The sequence below is a fragment of the Diabrotica undecimpunctata genome, chromosome 6 (assembly GCF_040954645.1).
Source record: "Diabrotica undecimpunctata isolate CICGRU chromosome 6, icDiaUnde3, whole genome shotgun sequence".
NCBI lineage: Eukaryota > Metazoa > Arthropoda > Insecta > Coleoptera > Chrysomelidae > Diabrotica > Diabrotica undecimpunctata.
Genome location: NC_092808.1, coordinates 9,313,219 through 9,330,990, shown reverse-complemented (window position 1 = coordinate 9,330,990; position 17,772 = coordinate 9,313,219). Strand labels below are relative to the sequence as shown.

General features: G+C 32.9%; 1 protein-coding gene across 8 annotated transcripts in view; it reads right to left on the bottom strand.

Annotated features, from left to right (window-relative positions):
• Atpalpha (sodium/potassium-transporting ATPase subunit alpha) overlaps window positions 1-17,772 on the bottom strand; it is a 202,484-nt gene that overhangs the window by 68,885 nt on the left and 115,827 nt on the right. For 6 of the 8 annotated variants that reach the window (XM_072534182.1, XM_072534179.1, XM_072534178.1 and 3 more), the window contains exon 2: window positions 1,235-1,315. The exons of the other annotated variants lie outside the window; for them this stretch is intronic. In XM_072534182.1, coding sequence (XP_072390283.1) covers window positions 1,235-1,315 — 81 coding nt within the window. The remainder of the gene's footprint in view (window positions 1-1,234; window positions 1,316-17,772) is intronic. 8 annotated transcript variants of the gene reach the window in all.

Here is a 17,772-nt window from a genome sequence, read left to right as displayed (position 1 = left end):
TTATGAAAACACGTCATTCTTATCAAATATTTGGTTTTCTGATGAAAGCCATTTTCATTTAAACGGATCCATTAACAAGCAATTAACACGGTTTCTTGGATTCGAACGCCCTGACGTAATAGTCGAGCACCTCATTCACAGTGACCGTATTACCATTTGGTGTACTGTATCCGCACCTGGCATATTGGGTTCGTATTTCATTGAAGCAAACGATGGAACGCCGTTAACTGTTAATCAGGAGCGCTACGGAGAACAGATTATTACGCCATTTATACATAATCTTCAGCGATTTTGAAGTACCAAGAACCTACCACTTAATCAGCAATGTGATTTGGGGTCACGGAGTAGAAAAACTATTCAATTTACGATGGAAACAGATAAAGATCAACAACTAGCGTTCCTAGCTGTATTAGTAAATCGAAAGGAAGGTTACATAGGACATAAAGTGTATCGAAAACCTACACACACGGACAGATAACTAAACAGGAATTCAAATCATCATCCAGGCCAAAAACAAGGTATCATCAAAACTCTGGCGGAGAGGGCGAAGAGAATTTGTGAACCACAGCATCTGCAAAGTGAACTTCTTCGTATTGAAAAAGCGCTCACCTCTAATGATTATACCAGAAGAGAAATACATAAAGCAATTAACAACATTTCTAGAAGAAAAGACGAGGAAACAGCATGTATAGGCAAAAGCGTTCTTGCCCTATATATCGGGGACAAATTTTTTAATGTGTTTTTTGTGGAGTCCAGTGTACAGTTCTTTGTGTATTTTTTTATTGATTTCAAAAAAAAAGAAAAGAAAAAATAAAAAATAGCATCAGCATTTTTCTGCTTACCACATGATCTCTCTTAGTAGAATACACTTCAAAAATAATTCCCCCTTCTCCATCTCTTTTATTTGAATCATTTTTCTCTAAAATTTATAAGAAACGTTTTGTAGACTCTCTTTATATAACTTTTATAACTCTTTATATAAATCTTTTTTTTTTCTTTACTGGCCTTTAAGTAAGTAAAATATTTAATGATTCGATTCCAGATTATAAATGGAAGGAATCCTTTACAAGGGGCGTTTATTATTGGAAAATCTTTTGCTTTATAGCAACTTTGTCAAGGTTCCAGAGAAACATTCCTGTTAGTTGGTGACACTATGCTAATACTATTTCCTTACTTTCATCTGGTAGAAGTAAAATCGACTTTTATCGAGTAAAATGCAAATGTTTATACGTACCTTAGGTCTGCCATCTGCAGTTTTGTTGTCGTCAAAGGAAGATGGAATTGTAGCAACTCGATACGAATCAGAGCGGCCATGCTGCAAAACAAGCCACTAACATTTACTAAAATGGACATGAAATGGGAATGAAAGGGGCCGATTTCCACGAACTTACCCCAATCTCGAAGAACTTTGTGTTCTGATACTGATATTGAACAACTTTTTAATATAATCGGTAAAAAAATCAAAGATACTACATTCAAAATAGTGTTTTCTGTTGTATTTTTAAGGTATTACGGTAAGGTATCTGATTTTTAAAGTCGATTCTCATAGCAGACTGACTCCAAAAATGTTGAGAAATGTAAAAAAGAACGGAATGTAAAGAATAAGAATGTTTATCAGAAAACAGGTAAAATCAGTTGCTAGAGTTGTATTAAAATTCAAGGTTATTTTAGAAAATGTATTCAACGAAAATTGGATTTAAATTTTGTTTGTAAATATCTAGTGGTCATGGAGGTACTCATATGTTTTCCCATTTAACCGATGTTCTAGCTATTCTGCACAAAATTCTTACACTAACCCTACAATAGATAATTCACTGTGTATAATATAAGGAAAATTTTATTAAGTGCGTGAAAAATTTCCTACAACATGTGATTATCAATAAATATGTCAACCTTGATGACGACAGCTAAGGAGAACGATTTGATAAAATGAATTCATGACTGAAAGAAATTATAATATTTCCACCTGATAGGAACGGTGATTTACGCTAGTGTGACACGCAACAACAAAAAGGCTTTTAACTAAATGGCACAATAAAAAGACTTAAAATAGACCTCTCTAAGATTAGTACGGTCATAAAATATGAGCAATTAAAGACTGTAGAATTTACTATAACGGAAACAGTTTGAAGTTACCATTGTTGCTACCAGTAGATAGAAAAACCAAAGAAATCAAGGATAATTCAATTGCGGGAAATGTATGGAATTTTGTAATTACTTACACAAGGATTGATACCATTTTATTTGAGAAACATTTTCTTAAGTAAACATTGTTTTATAGGTAAACATGGTATAGGGCAGCAGCTATGCCATTACTAACTCCAAGGCTAGAGAAGAATGACTTCTTAATAGGCGACAATCAGATATTGGTTTAATCGGTTGTAATAATACGATGTGTAAGGCAAGGAGAAACCAATACACTAAATATTCTCAAGATATTATGACTATAGCAAGTTATGGAAAACAAAAGGCCCCTAGTGCGTGGCAGACCTTAAATGGTCAAGGGGTGCTAAGAATCTCCACGTTAAATACTAAGAACTACCCGAAAGTGGAAAACAAAAATGACACATTGACAATTGGAACCTGGAATACAAAATCTCTCTTTATGCCAGGAAAATCTCATAATATCGTGAGAGAAATGAAAAGAATAGGACTCAACAGTCTCTGAGTCAGTGAAGTTAGGTGGCCTGGATCTGGACAGACAAACATCGATAACTTTGTGATATACTATGCTGGTAATGACGATCCTCATCATTATAAAAAAAATGGCATTTCTAGTTGACGAGAAAAGCAGTAAATGTGTAAAGACCTTTATACCTATATCTAATAGAGTAGCTATGCTACAAATTAATACCACTCCTCCAAATATTAACTTTATTCAAGTATATGCACCTACAGGAGAAAAAGCAGAAAGAGAAATACGAGAATTTTACCAAGAGACCAAACTGCTAATGAAGATCGCAAAGAAAAATGCTGTAAACATTATTATGGGAGATTTTATTGCCAAAGTAGGTGACGGGAGGACCGAAGACGTAGTGGAAAACTTTGGTTTGGCCAAAGAAATGATAGAGGAGGAGAAATACTGGTCTAATTTTGCCAAGAAGAAAATATAATGATCGGAAACACCTGGTTTAAACTACTAAAAAGAAGATTATATACATGGAAAGATAATTAAAACCACATAGTAAGAAACCAGATTGATTATATATTCAATTACAAGCGTTATAGAAATGGAATCAGGGCAGTTAAAACATATCCCGGGCGGACATCGGTTCCGACCACAATCTTGTTATCGGTAAAATCTCAATGAAACTGAAGAAAATCAAACGCAGAGAGAAGATAAAACCTAGCCTCGAAAAACTTAAAGATCCAGCAGTACAGGCAGAGATAGAGAAAATACTCAATGATACACTCAAAGAAAAATTCAGTGAAGCACCCGCGGTAGCAGAAGAATCAGTGGAAAGTATTTGGCACACCTTCAAAACAACAATCACAACTATACAAAGAGAACAACTATAAGACAACACCAGAAAAACAAAGAATACATGGATGACAGAAGAAATCCTAGAACTGATGGACGTAAGAAGATCTTACAAAAACCGCAATGAAGTAAAATATAAAGAAACCCAGAGAACCATCCGAAACAAAATCAGGAAAGCCAAAAAAGAATGGATGAACAGCAAATGTGAAGAATTAAAGGAATTACTAAAAAAACATGACTACTTCAACGCATACAAAAAGATTAAGGAAGTCACAAATATGAAGAAAAAATTCACTAAAACAAAAATGTAAGAGACTGGACAGGCATGGACACAAATTCGAGAATAGCTCAAGATAGACAGCAATTTACTGTAGCAACTTCTGTAATGGAGAGGGCACCTTAAGAAAAAGAAACATTTTTTCTCCATTAATCAGAAAGCTTTTTAATTGTCTTTGTATGTTCTTGAAATACAAAAGTTTGAATCGGTTGAAGTTCATACTTAAATTTTTCACGATATATAACAGCTGTAAAATTCATTTAAATCACAGTAAAAAATGTTTTGTTGGTGTTAAAAAACTTTTTCTATTGAATTGAAAGTAAGACGCATAAATTTTACTAATAGAAATACACACTAAAAAGTTGTTCAATATTTTCACTATTTAGCATGTTTAAGAGTAAAATTGACCAAAATGTCAATATTACCCTCACAGCTTCTAATAGATATGGTGAGTGCAACTAGAAAATGTTTGTCAGAGTTTCAGATTAAAAACAAAAACATCGGAAATGCATTTTTAAATGGTCTCCACAAAATCATACAGATTTTCAATTTTATTTGTATCATCATCATCATCACCCAAGTCAACAGACAAGTGGAATCACTCCGCATTCCACTTGTATGTTGTCAAAGTTTGTTGTATGACTTGGCTCTCGTTACAATTTTCTTCCACTCATTTCGATATGTGCATAGTTCCCTCCAGTTTCTCACTTCCAGAATTTTGATACATCTCGTGACCTGATGTATCTAACCCATCTATCTCTGGGTCTTCCAGTTGCTGGTTTCTATCTGGTGATCTTCTTAATCAGTAGGTCGTTTTTCCTTCTCTCTATGTGTCCCAGCCATCTCAGCCTCTGTGCTTTAATAAATCTAACTATATCTTCTGCCTTCATTATGTCTCTTAGTTCATGGTTCATTCTTTTCATTTCTCCGTTGTCCATTCTTATCGAGCCCATAATCCGTCTGAGGATTTTCCTTTCGAAAATTCTCAATTTTTCTTCATCTTTTTCCGTGAGGTACATTGTCTCAGCTGCGTACGTAACTACTGGTCTGATTGCAACTCTGTATATTTTCAGTTTTGTATTTCTGGATAAGTTCTTGTCCTTCACGAGCCTATGATATGTCCAGTATGTTTTGTTGCCTGCTAGTATTCGTTCCGTTACTTCTTCACTTCTCTTGTTTTGGGCATTCACTATTACTCCCAGATATTTAAATTGTTGGACTCTTTCAAAAGTGTAGTTTTCTATTTTGATTCCTCTCGTCCTGCTATCTTCTCTTCTAGAGCAGAGTAGATATTTTGTTTTTCCTTCGTTTATTTGTATCACTATAAGCATATTTAGTAAGCACAAACTGTATAAAATATTGAGTTGAAACTCGGACAAACATGTATTTTGCATCATGTAAGATGTATCATAAATAATACAAAATACTGGAAATAGTTATTAATTTACTAAATATTGTTTGTTTAATATATTTAAAGAGATTAATAAAGCTAAATTAACACAAAGTTACTTTCTAAATTTTCTTACTGCAGTATTTTCAGTTCCAAAGTATACAGGGTGTTTCATGAATAATTGGAAATATTTTAACTGCAGATTCCTGAGCTTAAAATATTAAGGTTTAGCCCAAATTACTTAAAATAAAACGTGGCTCCTTACTGAGTTAGAGGGTGTTTTAATTTAAAAATTATCTGTACCCAGTACTTTAAAACTATTTGACATATCCTTGTCATACTTGGAGGGAAGTGTAGGTACTATATACCTTACAAAATTATGTTAAATAAACGTTTCTGGCTAGTACCAGAGACGTACGACAGGGGAAGGTGAATGGTTAACCCTTCCCAAATTCTACGCCACTGGCGGAATTGCTATTACTAAATACTATTCAAATTTGCTGGTAATTCATTATACGAATTATGTAGCCATTCGTATTCATTGAGTTTTCTCTGCAAAGTATTTTGGTACTTTGTCGTTTATTAGCCAGCCCATTTTGCACTGTCGCGATTTTCTGTCGCAGTTTGACACTCACAAGATACTGATCGCAATCAGAATTTGCACTGATACTGGTTCTGTCTGCTGCCTATCTTTTTCGTATGAGAACGTGGTCAATTTGGTTGATTTTATTAGATATTGATTTTCAAAAAACTGCTACATTTCATAATTTAATACAAAACCTAAATAAAGAATATCGTCAAACGGTCCATCAGTATAATTTGAATTGTATTATAAACTAAAAAAGTTAATCGGTTTTACTGAAGATATTGAGAAAAAAAATCCTTACAATGGAAATAACTACAGTAGTTCTAAACCAGTTGTGACATATCATTTTTTTCTTTTCCAATATTTCATCATCATCATCACTGGCTCGACAACCCTTTTTGGATCTTGGCCTGTTCCAGGATTCTTCTCCATTCTGATCTATTTCGTGCTTTTTTTCTCCAGTTTTTTTATTTTTAAGGTTGTTATATCATTTTCTATTTGTTCTAAGTATCTCAGCTTCGGTCTTCCTCTTCTTCTTTTTCCTACTGGCATCTGTTTGAATATTTTGTTTGGTATTTCGCCTTCTTCCATTCTTTCTACATGTCCAACACAGCCGTCCTATTTTAATGAATGTTATAATATCCGGATCCTGGATATTTTGTATAGTTCAGAGTTGTATCTTCTTCGCCATATTCCGTTTTCTTTTGTGCCCTTTTATATGTGTCGCAAGATTTTTCTTTCGAAGGTGGCTAACAACGTTTCCTCTCTTTTAGTGATGGTCCAGGTTTCTAAGCCGTATGTGAGTACCGGTCTTATTAGGGTTTTATATATTTGGCATTTTATTTTTCTTGCGACGGTATCTGATCTTAGTTGCCTAATTAAGCCATGGTAACATTTATTTGCAATAAATATTCGCCTCTTCACTTCCTCCGCAACGTTATTATCAGACGTGACTAGGGATCCCAAGTATATAAAGTTGTTTACCCCCTCAATGTTGTATTCTCCTATTGTTATATTTTGTGGCTGCCTTATTTCAATATTTAGTAAATAAAAAAAACGGTTCTGTTTGTCAGTCAAAATGTAAAAATCTACTAACATTTTATTTATATTATACTTCCGTTTTTTATAATCATTTAATAATAATTATGTACAAATTGACTGATATAACACAACCGTAAATTGTAATGGAAAACAATATTAGTCCATGTTATGAGACCGCTCCCGTAAAAAAAAATGTTTCTGATTCGGTTTTCGTGATAAGAATCCGCAAAGAAACTGGATCAGAAACTACGGGAGCGGTGTGCCAACATGGACTATATGGGCAAACTAAGTATTCAAAAACGTGTAGCTACAACTTTTTTTCTGGAAAAGCAAACAGTAGTTTTTTTCTTCTATAAAAATTAAGAGTTCCGAATACAAGATATTGTACCTACATCGTTTTTCACGACCTAAAAATGGACATGTTTAATGAAAATCGAAATATATTTTAAATTTTGATTGCATACAGTTCGTTGTCCCTTTATTTTTAAAAACAAAAACACGAATCAATATAAAAATTATTGTATAGAAGAAAATATCTACCTGCTTCCGTAGCAACACTCTTCGTTGCTTATTGAACTTCCTTTTTGGACTCATTGAAAAGTTTTTTCAATAAATGTCAAATTTTTATAATTGTCAAATGTTTCTACAACAATGTCGAAGTCAAATTAAATATTAAGCAAATGAATGCAGAAGAAGATAAAGGTAGTACGGTCAAAAATTCCAATACGTCATACTACTGACGCTGTCATTTTTTGAGGTTAGATTCAAATCTTGTGTCAAGAAAATCCAAATTTCTAAAGCTATTTTTACAGCAGTTATGTTAATAACAGGTTTTCTTACAAAAATAAACGATTTAATGTGAAAAAATTGTCTTAAATTTCAAAAATTAAATTTAAAAATCTCTTTTCTTAACCATACAAGTATAGAAAAGTTCACTAACAAAAATAGAGGAGCAGCGAAAAGAAGTATGGTAAAAGTATCATTTGTAAAACTTTACAAATCGAAATGATTACACAATATGGAAGAACTGGCACAAAAAACATATCAGAAACATTGTTTACTTGTTTATTAGGAAAGGAGCAATGGAATAGCGGACCAAGAGCAAAAGGAAGATATAAGAAAGGTAAGTGGGGATGAAGATCCTCCTAAATAAATACTCTGTATTGATACTGCAAGAATGCTCTTAGGGACGCGGTAAATGTAATATGGTAACGTTAAGATAACGACGTGATTTAAGATATAACCTATAACAAGAATGTACACGGTTAGACTGGTAGGGAGAGAAAAGAGCTGAAAATGAAAACAATTAAATAATTTAAGCTGAGAAGATTTGATCATAATTTAAAAAAATTTTAAAATCTGTTTTTCGTTCTTGTTAATGGGCAAATCTTAGGTCTGCCCAATCTTCGGTATTTTCTAGACACTGTAGAGTTTCTTCTTCTAGAATTTTTTACCCATGTGTTAAGCAGATCTATTTTGTACTGTTCCCTAATGTTTTCACTTCTTTCTCTGACAAAGTTTTACAGATTATGCTTCTTCATATTTTTATATCTGACGGAAACCCAAAAAATCAATAAAGGTTGATTATAAATACACGTTTTTCATCCCTAGGTAATATTTATAGAAACAGGTAAATACTTTAATACATTTTCATATTTGTTTTACTGTAGATCAGAACTGTATACATATCAAAATTAATGAAAATAAAATCATCAAAATATAAACATTACGCTTTTTAAATTCAGTCCAATCACTCATAATATAACATGCTCCATGCGAAAAGCCGTGCCAAAACTAAAAATAAACTTGTAACGGTAATTTTTGTAGGTAAAATTCTATTTAAAAAGCAACAAATTCTGATTTCGGCAAAAATAATAACCACATACCTACATGTTTTTGTGTGGTTTTTTCTTTCAATGTTTAAAAATTGTTGATACTTTTTGTTAATCTTTTCTTTATCCTAGTATTGTTAGTCTAAACAAACTTTTATATATAATTCAATTAACCAAATTAACACAAAAGTTTGTCAACGTTGTCCAGAAATTAACCAAAACAATTTCAGTTATCTAATGATTTTTTTTATGTTTGCCTTAACCTTAAATGATTAAATAAATTTTAATGTCTTGCAAATAATGTCATATTTTTAAAATCCTTTGTCCTTGGATTTATAAAAAACGGTAGATATAACTGCTAATAATTATAATAAGATATAATTAATGCAGTTAGTTATAATAAGTTTTTAACTATGAAATAAGAACCGAAAACCTTGCAGCTTCTTTATACAACCGATAATTAAATAGATCATATAATAATATACTCGTATTATGTGTATTTTTATGTATGAGAGAGTAATAAAACAATAAATTATGTATGCAAATCCCTAAACTGTTGATACGGGTGACTCAATGAAAAACAGATATTTGTCAACAAGTTTACAGAAGTATATAGGAAAACAATTTTAAATTGAGTATGACCACCAGGTATAAAGGTTGGAGCAGAATAGAATACAATAGTTGTGAGGGTTACTAATCCCTAAATAAGGTTGCCAGTGTCGGAGTGATGGAGGTTAACAGGTACTAATGAATTTGCAAGAAATGTAAGATGTTTATTTTATTGGTTATATAAAACCAATAAAAGTTTAATAAGTACCTACCTATTTGCAAAGTAAAGTTTAATTTTTTAGATAAAATAAAACGTTTTATTTTATCTATTTGCAAAATAAAGTTTAATTCTTTGCCTATTTGCAAAATAAAGTTTAATTCTTTAGATAAAATAAAACGTTTTATTTTATCTGAAATGAGTGCATTCCACGAAGTAAGGGTTTCAACAATCAAACATTTAATTCTTTAATTCCAGGAATCTACGACAGTAATTGACTAGATAATTACCTTCTAAACTTATTCCACAGAAAATGTGATAGTGGGTTTTTCCATTTTGTATATAGGAAGGTCCAAGTGGCGTATTCAAAATTCGTAACAGTTCACTAAAAGTAGGTACTTCAGTTGCAAGGTGCAGTTTATTGTGTATACTAGTGTTATGGAAAATTTGGAAGTGCCGTGTAAACGCCGAAAAATTGGTCCTCTAACAGTTAATGAAAAAACATTAATATTTAATTGTTTTAAATCATTTACAGACAAACGTTTATGTGAAAGTGTTGATGAGACCGTTGAGTTAGTTAGCAGTACACTTGGTGTTGGGAAATCTACGATTTACAGAGTTATTAAAGAAGAGAAATGTGGTAGTTTTCAAATGCCACGTAATGCTCCAGGGAAACCAAAATTTCAAATAGAATATTATTTTAAAGGACTTCGACGGAAAGTGCATGAATTCTTCTTTAGACAAGAATTTCCAACATTGGATAAAGTTCTTGTCTCAGTTCGAGATGATAAGGATTACCCAGAAATGAGTCGAAGTACGTTATGGAAACTTTTAAAAGAAATAGGCTTCCGCTGGAAAAAGAATCCCAGAAAGTCTATTTTATTAGAAAGAAGCGATATTGTCATATGGAGAAGACATTTTCTAAGAACCATAAAGGAAATGAGAAACCAAAAAAGAAAAATATTTTATCTTGATGAAACATGGATCATGTTACAAGTCAAAGGCACGCTTTTGTAAATAACTTATCTACTGGTTTAAACCCACCATCAGGAAAGGGACGCAGGCTGATAATAGTACACATTGGCAGTTCAGACGGTTTTGTTGAAGGTGGTTTATTAACTTATGAATCAACTCGTACCGGTGACTACCATGAAGACATGAACTCTGATGTCTTTCAAGAATGGTTCGAACAAATGATAGATCTATCACTCCAGACTTATAGAAGGACTGCCCACAACCAAGTAGTTAAAAAAAGACTTGCAGAATTGGCTGAGTTCAAAAAATATTACGTACCATCCCGGATCTATAAGAAAGGAACTTTATTCGTTGTGTGCCCTTCATAAAGAAAAATTTAAAAAATACGAAATTGATGAAATTGTCAAAAATCGTGGAATGACAGTACTTAGATCCCCACCATATCATTGTGAATTAAACCCGATTGAACTGGTATGGGCACAGATAAAGAGTGAAGTTTCAAGAAAAAATACCACTTTTAAAATTCATGATGTTAAACAGTTGTTTTTGGAGGCCGTAAATAATGTAAAACCTGAAAACTGGGAAAAGGCAGTAAATCACACTATTAAAGAAGAGGAAAAAATGTGGAAGCTGGACAATATTACTAATAAAATGATCGAGCCAGTTATTATAAATCTTGGTTCTGAAAGTTCATCTTCTGAATCTGATTTGGATTTGTAACAAGTAGCTGTAAGTTTTATATTAATATTTTTATTCATCTATTTAACATACCTTAGACGGTTTTAAAAACTCTTTTTCTCTTTTGTAATTTTTAAAAATTAAAAAAAAATGTGAATTTTTTAAAACCCTTTTTAATGTAGGCCAGTCAGTTCTAATATAGTGTGTGATAAAAGTGGTCACTTTTGTTTACATACACATAACACTTTATAACACTGAAATAATTCATTTATTTTTTACAATTATTCAAAGTAATTTTTCAATTAATCTTGAGCACGCCCATGGAGTGGTCGGAGCTACCAGTTAAAATTATGCTAATTACTCTCTCGTTCATAAAAATAAACTATAGGCACGGATTCATCACGGATTGTACAAGCCAAAGCACAGTTTTATTCTCGGCACCAACAACAAAATTTTCATTTAAAAAAAAGCTAACATCGTTGTAATTTCTTCATTCGACTCTTTAAGAGCTGTTCTTCGACCTGTCACTACAATATTATATTTGCTGAAGAATCGTTCTGCGTCTACGCTGTTCGTTGGACTCAAGATTCTCTGAGTCCAGAAATGTTTCATCAGAAAAACATTTACATGTATTTATTTAAGTACCTGCTTATGTTTATTTTTAACAAATCAAAAACCGTTACGAACATTTCCCAAAGCAAAAAATCTAATCAGTCAAGTGTAAGTCCCACGTAGTTTTCAAAACCGCGATAATTTGTTTATTTCCGTAACGAACAATCCAATAACAATCGGTTAAGAGAGACTTTGGTATCGATTGCTAGCAACATAAATATGGATTATAATCTTAAGAAAACATATTTAGGCCACGTTATAAGAAAATTGTTGAGTTTTTTCCAAATATTTATTTAAAATGTACCTACAATTCTTAATGTATAAGTCATATGAAAGAAATTATTTACGGTTTATACTTTCACACACTTTCAAATACTGAAAAACTTCAGAATCATCTCAATGTACTACAAAACGGGCTAAAATATGCATCTGCACCATTCATACGAAAAATATTTCTCCTCTAGTAAGCGCCAGAAAGGAAATACATACTTAGAATTTAAATTCGATGAAAAATTAATATGGAAAATACACATAAAAATAAAGAGATGCCAATTCGAGTTAAAAATAAAAAGCATCAGCTGGTTCATAAACAAAAATTGCAGGTATATTTGTAAAAAAACACCACATAAGACAATACTGTTGATGGAGGTATAGAATACAACGTTGGGGGCGCAGTATCCAATCAAAAATATTCTGAATACTGGTGTTACAAGGTGTATCTCAAACAGATTTTAAATAATGATTTAAATATACTGTTAGGAACATGCATTCAGCGTGGCCCGTGTAACGGCTGCATCTCGCAAGCGACTCGAACTTTCCACCGATATCGTGTGCGAGAGAGAACAACACGTCACGTAGGCGAATTAGAGGTGGGAATGTTCTAGAACATAGTAACTTTGGTATATATATGTAACGATGTTATGAGTTAGTGGAGTTGTTAAGATATTACCGAACTGTAAACTTATAAATAAATATATTTATATAAATTCGAACCACTCGTTTTATTTAAAAACGTTACAATACCATGTGTTATGGAAGGTATAAGATCCAATGCAAAAAAATACCGATATCATCTTAGATATCAAGCTAAAAACCATCTGATAAAAGCGTAGATCTCAGAAATCTACAGTGTTCATTTATGGATGGTACTTAATGCAGTTCATGTATATTAGTCCAATATGGTGGCATTTTCAAAAAATTAACTCTTCACAATCCGTCTGATGCTTTGTGAAGTAGAGAAAACTACTAAAGCAAATAAAAATATCTTATGGCTTTATCCAATGTAGAAAAACGACTACAGAAATGACATTTTCTGAAATTAGAACAGTACTACTGATGCACATTGCAAGAGATTTACAACGACCAGAAAGCTGGTCAATAACATCTAGAAACCTTTCAAAATATTGGAATATGGAGAAAGATGAAACTATGGTGACAAGTCTCCAATAAAAATTAGAGATCTAGACCAGAAACAGTAGAAGATACGGTTTCTAAACTAACCATTTGTTCTGATTATTTAATTGCCATCGCATAACATTTATTATAGTCACATTATAGTCACATTAAGAATAAAACTAAAGATCATTCAAAAACACATACAGAAACAAATTGACGTGAGAAGACTGAGTGAACAACATATAAAAGAGAAAACAATAGTGAACATCAAAGAAAATTTACAAAATATAGAGAAACTGAATAGAAATACTGATAACATAGACCAAAAATGGGAGAATATTAAACATGCCGTAATGCTGGCAGGGAGAGAAAATTTAACAACGAAAGAAAGGAAACATAAAGAATGGATGAATGAGGAAATACTACAGTTGATGTGTGAAAGAAGGGTACACAAAACAAATAATCCGATAAGATACAAAGAAACAGATAAACTGATAAAAAAGAAAATAAGAGAAGCTAGAGAAAGATGGCTAAGTGAGCAATGCCAGGAGTTGGAAAAACTGGAGCGCAAATATGACTTTTTTAATGTACACAAAAAGATTAAAGAAATGACAGGAACGAGAAGAACAACACAGACAGGACAGATCAAAGATACAGATGGTTTACTCATAACAGATTTACAACAAAAAATGAATCGATGGACAGAATACATATCACAACTTTTTGATGACAAAGATAGACAAGAAATCTCAAACGAATACACAGATGATACAGGGCCTGATATAATCAGAGAAGAAATAGATTATGCAATCAAACAAGCGAAAAGTGGTAAGGCCCCCGGTCCTGATGAAATTCCCGTAGAACTGCTCAAACTTATGGACGATGAATCTATTAAAATACTCCTAGATCTATTTAACACAATATATAGAACTGGAATATTACCTAGGGAATGGCTCCGTTCGACCTTTATACTACTGCCAAAAAAGGCAAATACAAGGGAATGCAGCGAATATCGTACGATAGCCTTGATGAGTCATGCTCTAAAACTGTTCCTGAAAATAATCCATAATAGGATCTATAGGAAATTAGACGTAGACATCAGTAACACTCAGATGGGATTCAGAAAAGGGCTGGGTACAAGGGAGGCTCTGTTTGCAATGAACGTTCTCTCACAGAGATGCTTAGACATGAACCAAGAAATTTACACCTGCTTTATTGATTTCGAAAAGGCCTTTGACGAAGTACAACATGAACCACTAAGACAAATTCTAATAAAGAAAAATATAGACAGCCGAGATATTCGAATTATATGCAACCTATATTGGAATCAAACAGCAAATGTGAAGGTTGAGGGTAGGCTAACAGAAGAAATTCAAATCCGTCGAGGAGTCCGGCAGGGATGCATCTTGTCGCCACTTTTATTTAATCTGTATAGTGAAGCTATTTGTGAACAAGCACTCGAGGAAGAAGATCTTGGTCTGATAATAAATGGTGAGACGATCAACAATATAAGGTATGCTGACGATACGGTTCTCCTAACGGGAACGCTAGTAGAACTACAACATCTCGTTCAAAGTCTCAATATATACTGTAACAGTTACGGCTTGAAAATTAATTTGAAAAAAACTACATTTATGGTAATCACGAAATCAAAGAACATCAGAGCTAATCTTGTAATACACAATACAACGATTGAGCGTGTGTCCTGTTATAAATATCTAGGTGCTTGGATCACAGACGATACTGATCAAACAAAAGAGATTAGATGTAGAATAGAAATCGCTAGATCAGTCTTTAATAGAATGCGCAAACTCTTTTGCAATCGTGATATCAATATAAAGTTACGAATACGAATGCTGCGGTGTTATGTCTTTTCTACCCTGTTGTATGGAGTAGAGGCTTGGACACTAAAACAGTTGACCACAAAAAACATCGAAGCTTTCGAGATGTGGTGCTATAGGCGCATTCTCAGAATATCATGGATGGACCGCGTCACTAACACGCAAGTACTCCAAACTTTAGACAAAAGATGCGAAATTCTAAATGAGATAAAAACTAGAAAGATGGAATACTTGGGGCACATTGTGAGAGGTGAAAAGTACGAACTTTTAAGAAATATCATGCAGGGCAAAATTAAGGGCAAAAGAAGTGTGGGAAGAAGAAAAATATCGTGGCTTCGTAATCTACGTGAATGGTTCGGGTGTAGTTCGATTGAACTTTTTAGGCGCGCTGCTAACAAAGTCGCAGTGGCCATGATGATTTCCAATCTCCGCTAGGAGTGGCACGAGAAGAAGAAGAACATTTATTGTTCTATTAAAAGTAAAGGTGTATTTAAATTAACGTACTTTAGCTGAAGCAAAACTACTAAATGAGATTAATAATTTAAGTGGCATATCAGAATTATCTGTAAACTAAGATTGCCGAAGTCTGGATGAGACACACGAAGATCTCCAGATGGCACCACAGTTAACATGATAGACCATGTTCTTGTAGATTCTAATGTGAGTACTAGGAAAGGAGCCAATACAGACTTGAACCACTACCTTGTGGAAAATAGAATAAACGTTAGAATCTCTGTAAAACCAAAAAAGGAAAGAATACAAAAATGAAAAATATAAAATAGAGGAATTAAAAGATAACAGTAAAAATGCAGAATATGGAAAATTAGATAACGACAAAAGCATTTTTATAGCAAAAAGATATTGGTAAAGAATGAGAAACATGTAAAAACATTATACAAATAGCTGTAAAAGAGACACTGGGTATTGAGGAAAGACAAAAACAAAAGGAGAATAGTATGATAAAGAATACTGCAAAATAACAGAGAAAAAGAACTAAGCGTATCGAGAAAGCAAGAGAAGAAAGTACATCCATGAAAAAAAAAGGGAAAAGACAGAAAGGGAACTTCGTGAATTAAAATAATTGATCAAACCGACAGAAACTAGGAAATTCTTCCAAAAATGGAACAAGAGTAAAAAAGGCTTTAAACCAAAAACAGGAATGTGTAGAGGTTTAGAGGTGTAGAGGTGAAGGATTTCTATACGGAAACATTCGAAGTGAATAGCGATGAATTCGATGATGAAATTAAACTAGATCATCGGGGCAAAAGAAAAACAAACCCACCCTCAGTAGTTAAAGTGAAAGCAACTGTCAAAAAAAAAAACAATAAGTCGCATGGATCAGACAATATTAGTGCAGAACTGATAAAAGAAGGCAAGGGGTTACTATTAAGCGTAATGAACGCCCTGATACTGAACATTATGGAAAAACAAACCACTTTCACTGGAATGGAACATTGGAATAATGGTGCCATTGCACAAAAAAGGAGACTAACTCCTATGTGGAAATTATCGAGTAATTATATTGTTAAATATGGAGAGATGGCTAAATGGATAAATATATGGCTAAATCTATAGAGAACAAATAGTTGGGTCATACGACCCTAACTTCATATAGGATAGTTCAGTGATTCGGAGGCTGAAAGTAAAGCGGAAGTTAATATCAACAGGAGTCATTCCCAAGAAGATAAAGACTTGATTTGGACTAAAATCGTTTTAAATATGTCAAGTTTCATTTTTACTGGACAGTTAGGTCTGCAAAGAGATGTTCTTCACATTGGTAAAGAAATAAATCCAACTGTAATGTGTACAGATCTATAATTACCCAAAATGTCTTGTGTTTGATGATTACAGTGACAAACAGATATGCAATTCAACTGTTTGCATCTCATAGAATATGTGTAACAGATGTGGCTCATAGGACTGTATGATATGGACATATATGGGCCATACGACAGAAAAAACGTGTACGTGAATGTGTGAAAAAATATATTAATTAAAATATTAAAAAATATTAGACAGATAGCTAAACATGTGTCTAAAGATGGTAGAGAAAAACTTGTAGAACCAAATGAACCACCAAAAGAAAAAAACAAGCGTACCTAATGTGAGCAAATTCGCACTCAATTCGCATTCTCCATGCTAATATTAAAATAAAAACGGTTCGTATCGTTTGGTTTAAAGATAAAATGAATGTTTATCAACTAGATTTCGACCAATTGTTATAATTGTGTTATGGCTATAAATAGTATCTAGAATTTATCGACGACACAAAAATAAATAATATCACAATATCTTATCAAAATCCACCGCATTGTTTAGTAATGTTAAAATAATAAATAGAAAGAATATTTTGTATAATATTTACGACTAAACAAAATAGTTGAATAAGTACTTATAGAACTCAGAAATAAATTTCCATATGTCGATAACATTTTAATTCTCATATTCAGTCACTACATAATATTTTAATAATCATGAGGAGGGCATTAAAGAAACAATGAATAATAATAATTACCCGGTAAAATAAGATTATGAATATAGAATATAGTAGATTAGATTAAGAGAGGTGGCCTTTCGGCCTATTCCACTGCGACCTTTTCAGATCTATTGTGGTCCTCTAGTCCTAGATAACATTCTCTAGCCTGACCCTTTTTATAAAGTCTAGTAGCTTCGAGACTTTACCTTCCATGTAGCTATTTGCCGGTGGATTTTCTTCTCCTAATGCAAAGAACCGCACATTTGCCAGACTGTCACACTGACATAAAATGTGCTCTGCTGTTTCTTCTTCGAGGTGACAGAATCTGCACAGGTCATCATCTGATAATCCCATCAGCTTCAAGTGCCTATTCAGCTTACAGTGCCCTGTTAGAAGACCTACTATGACCTTGACTGTTTTCC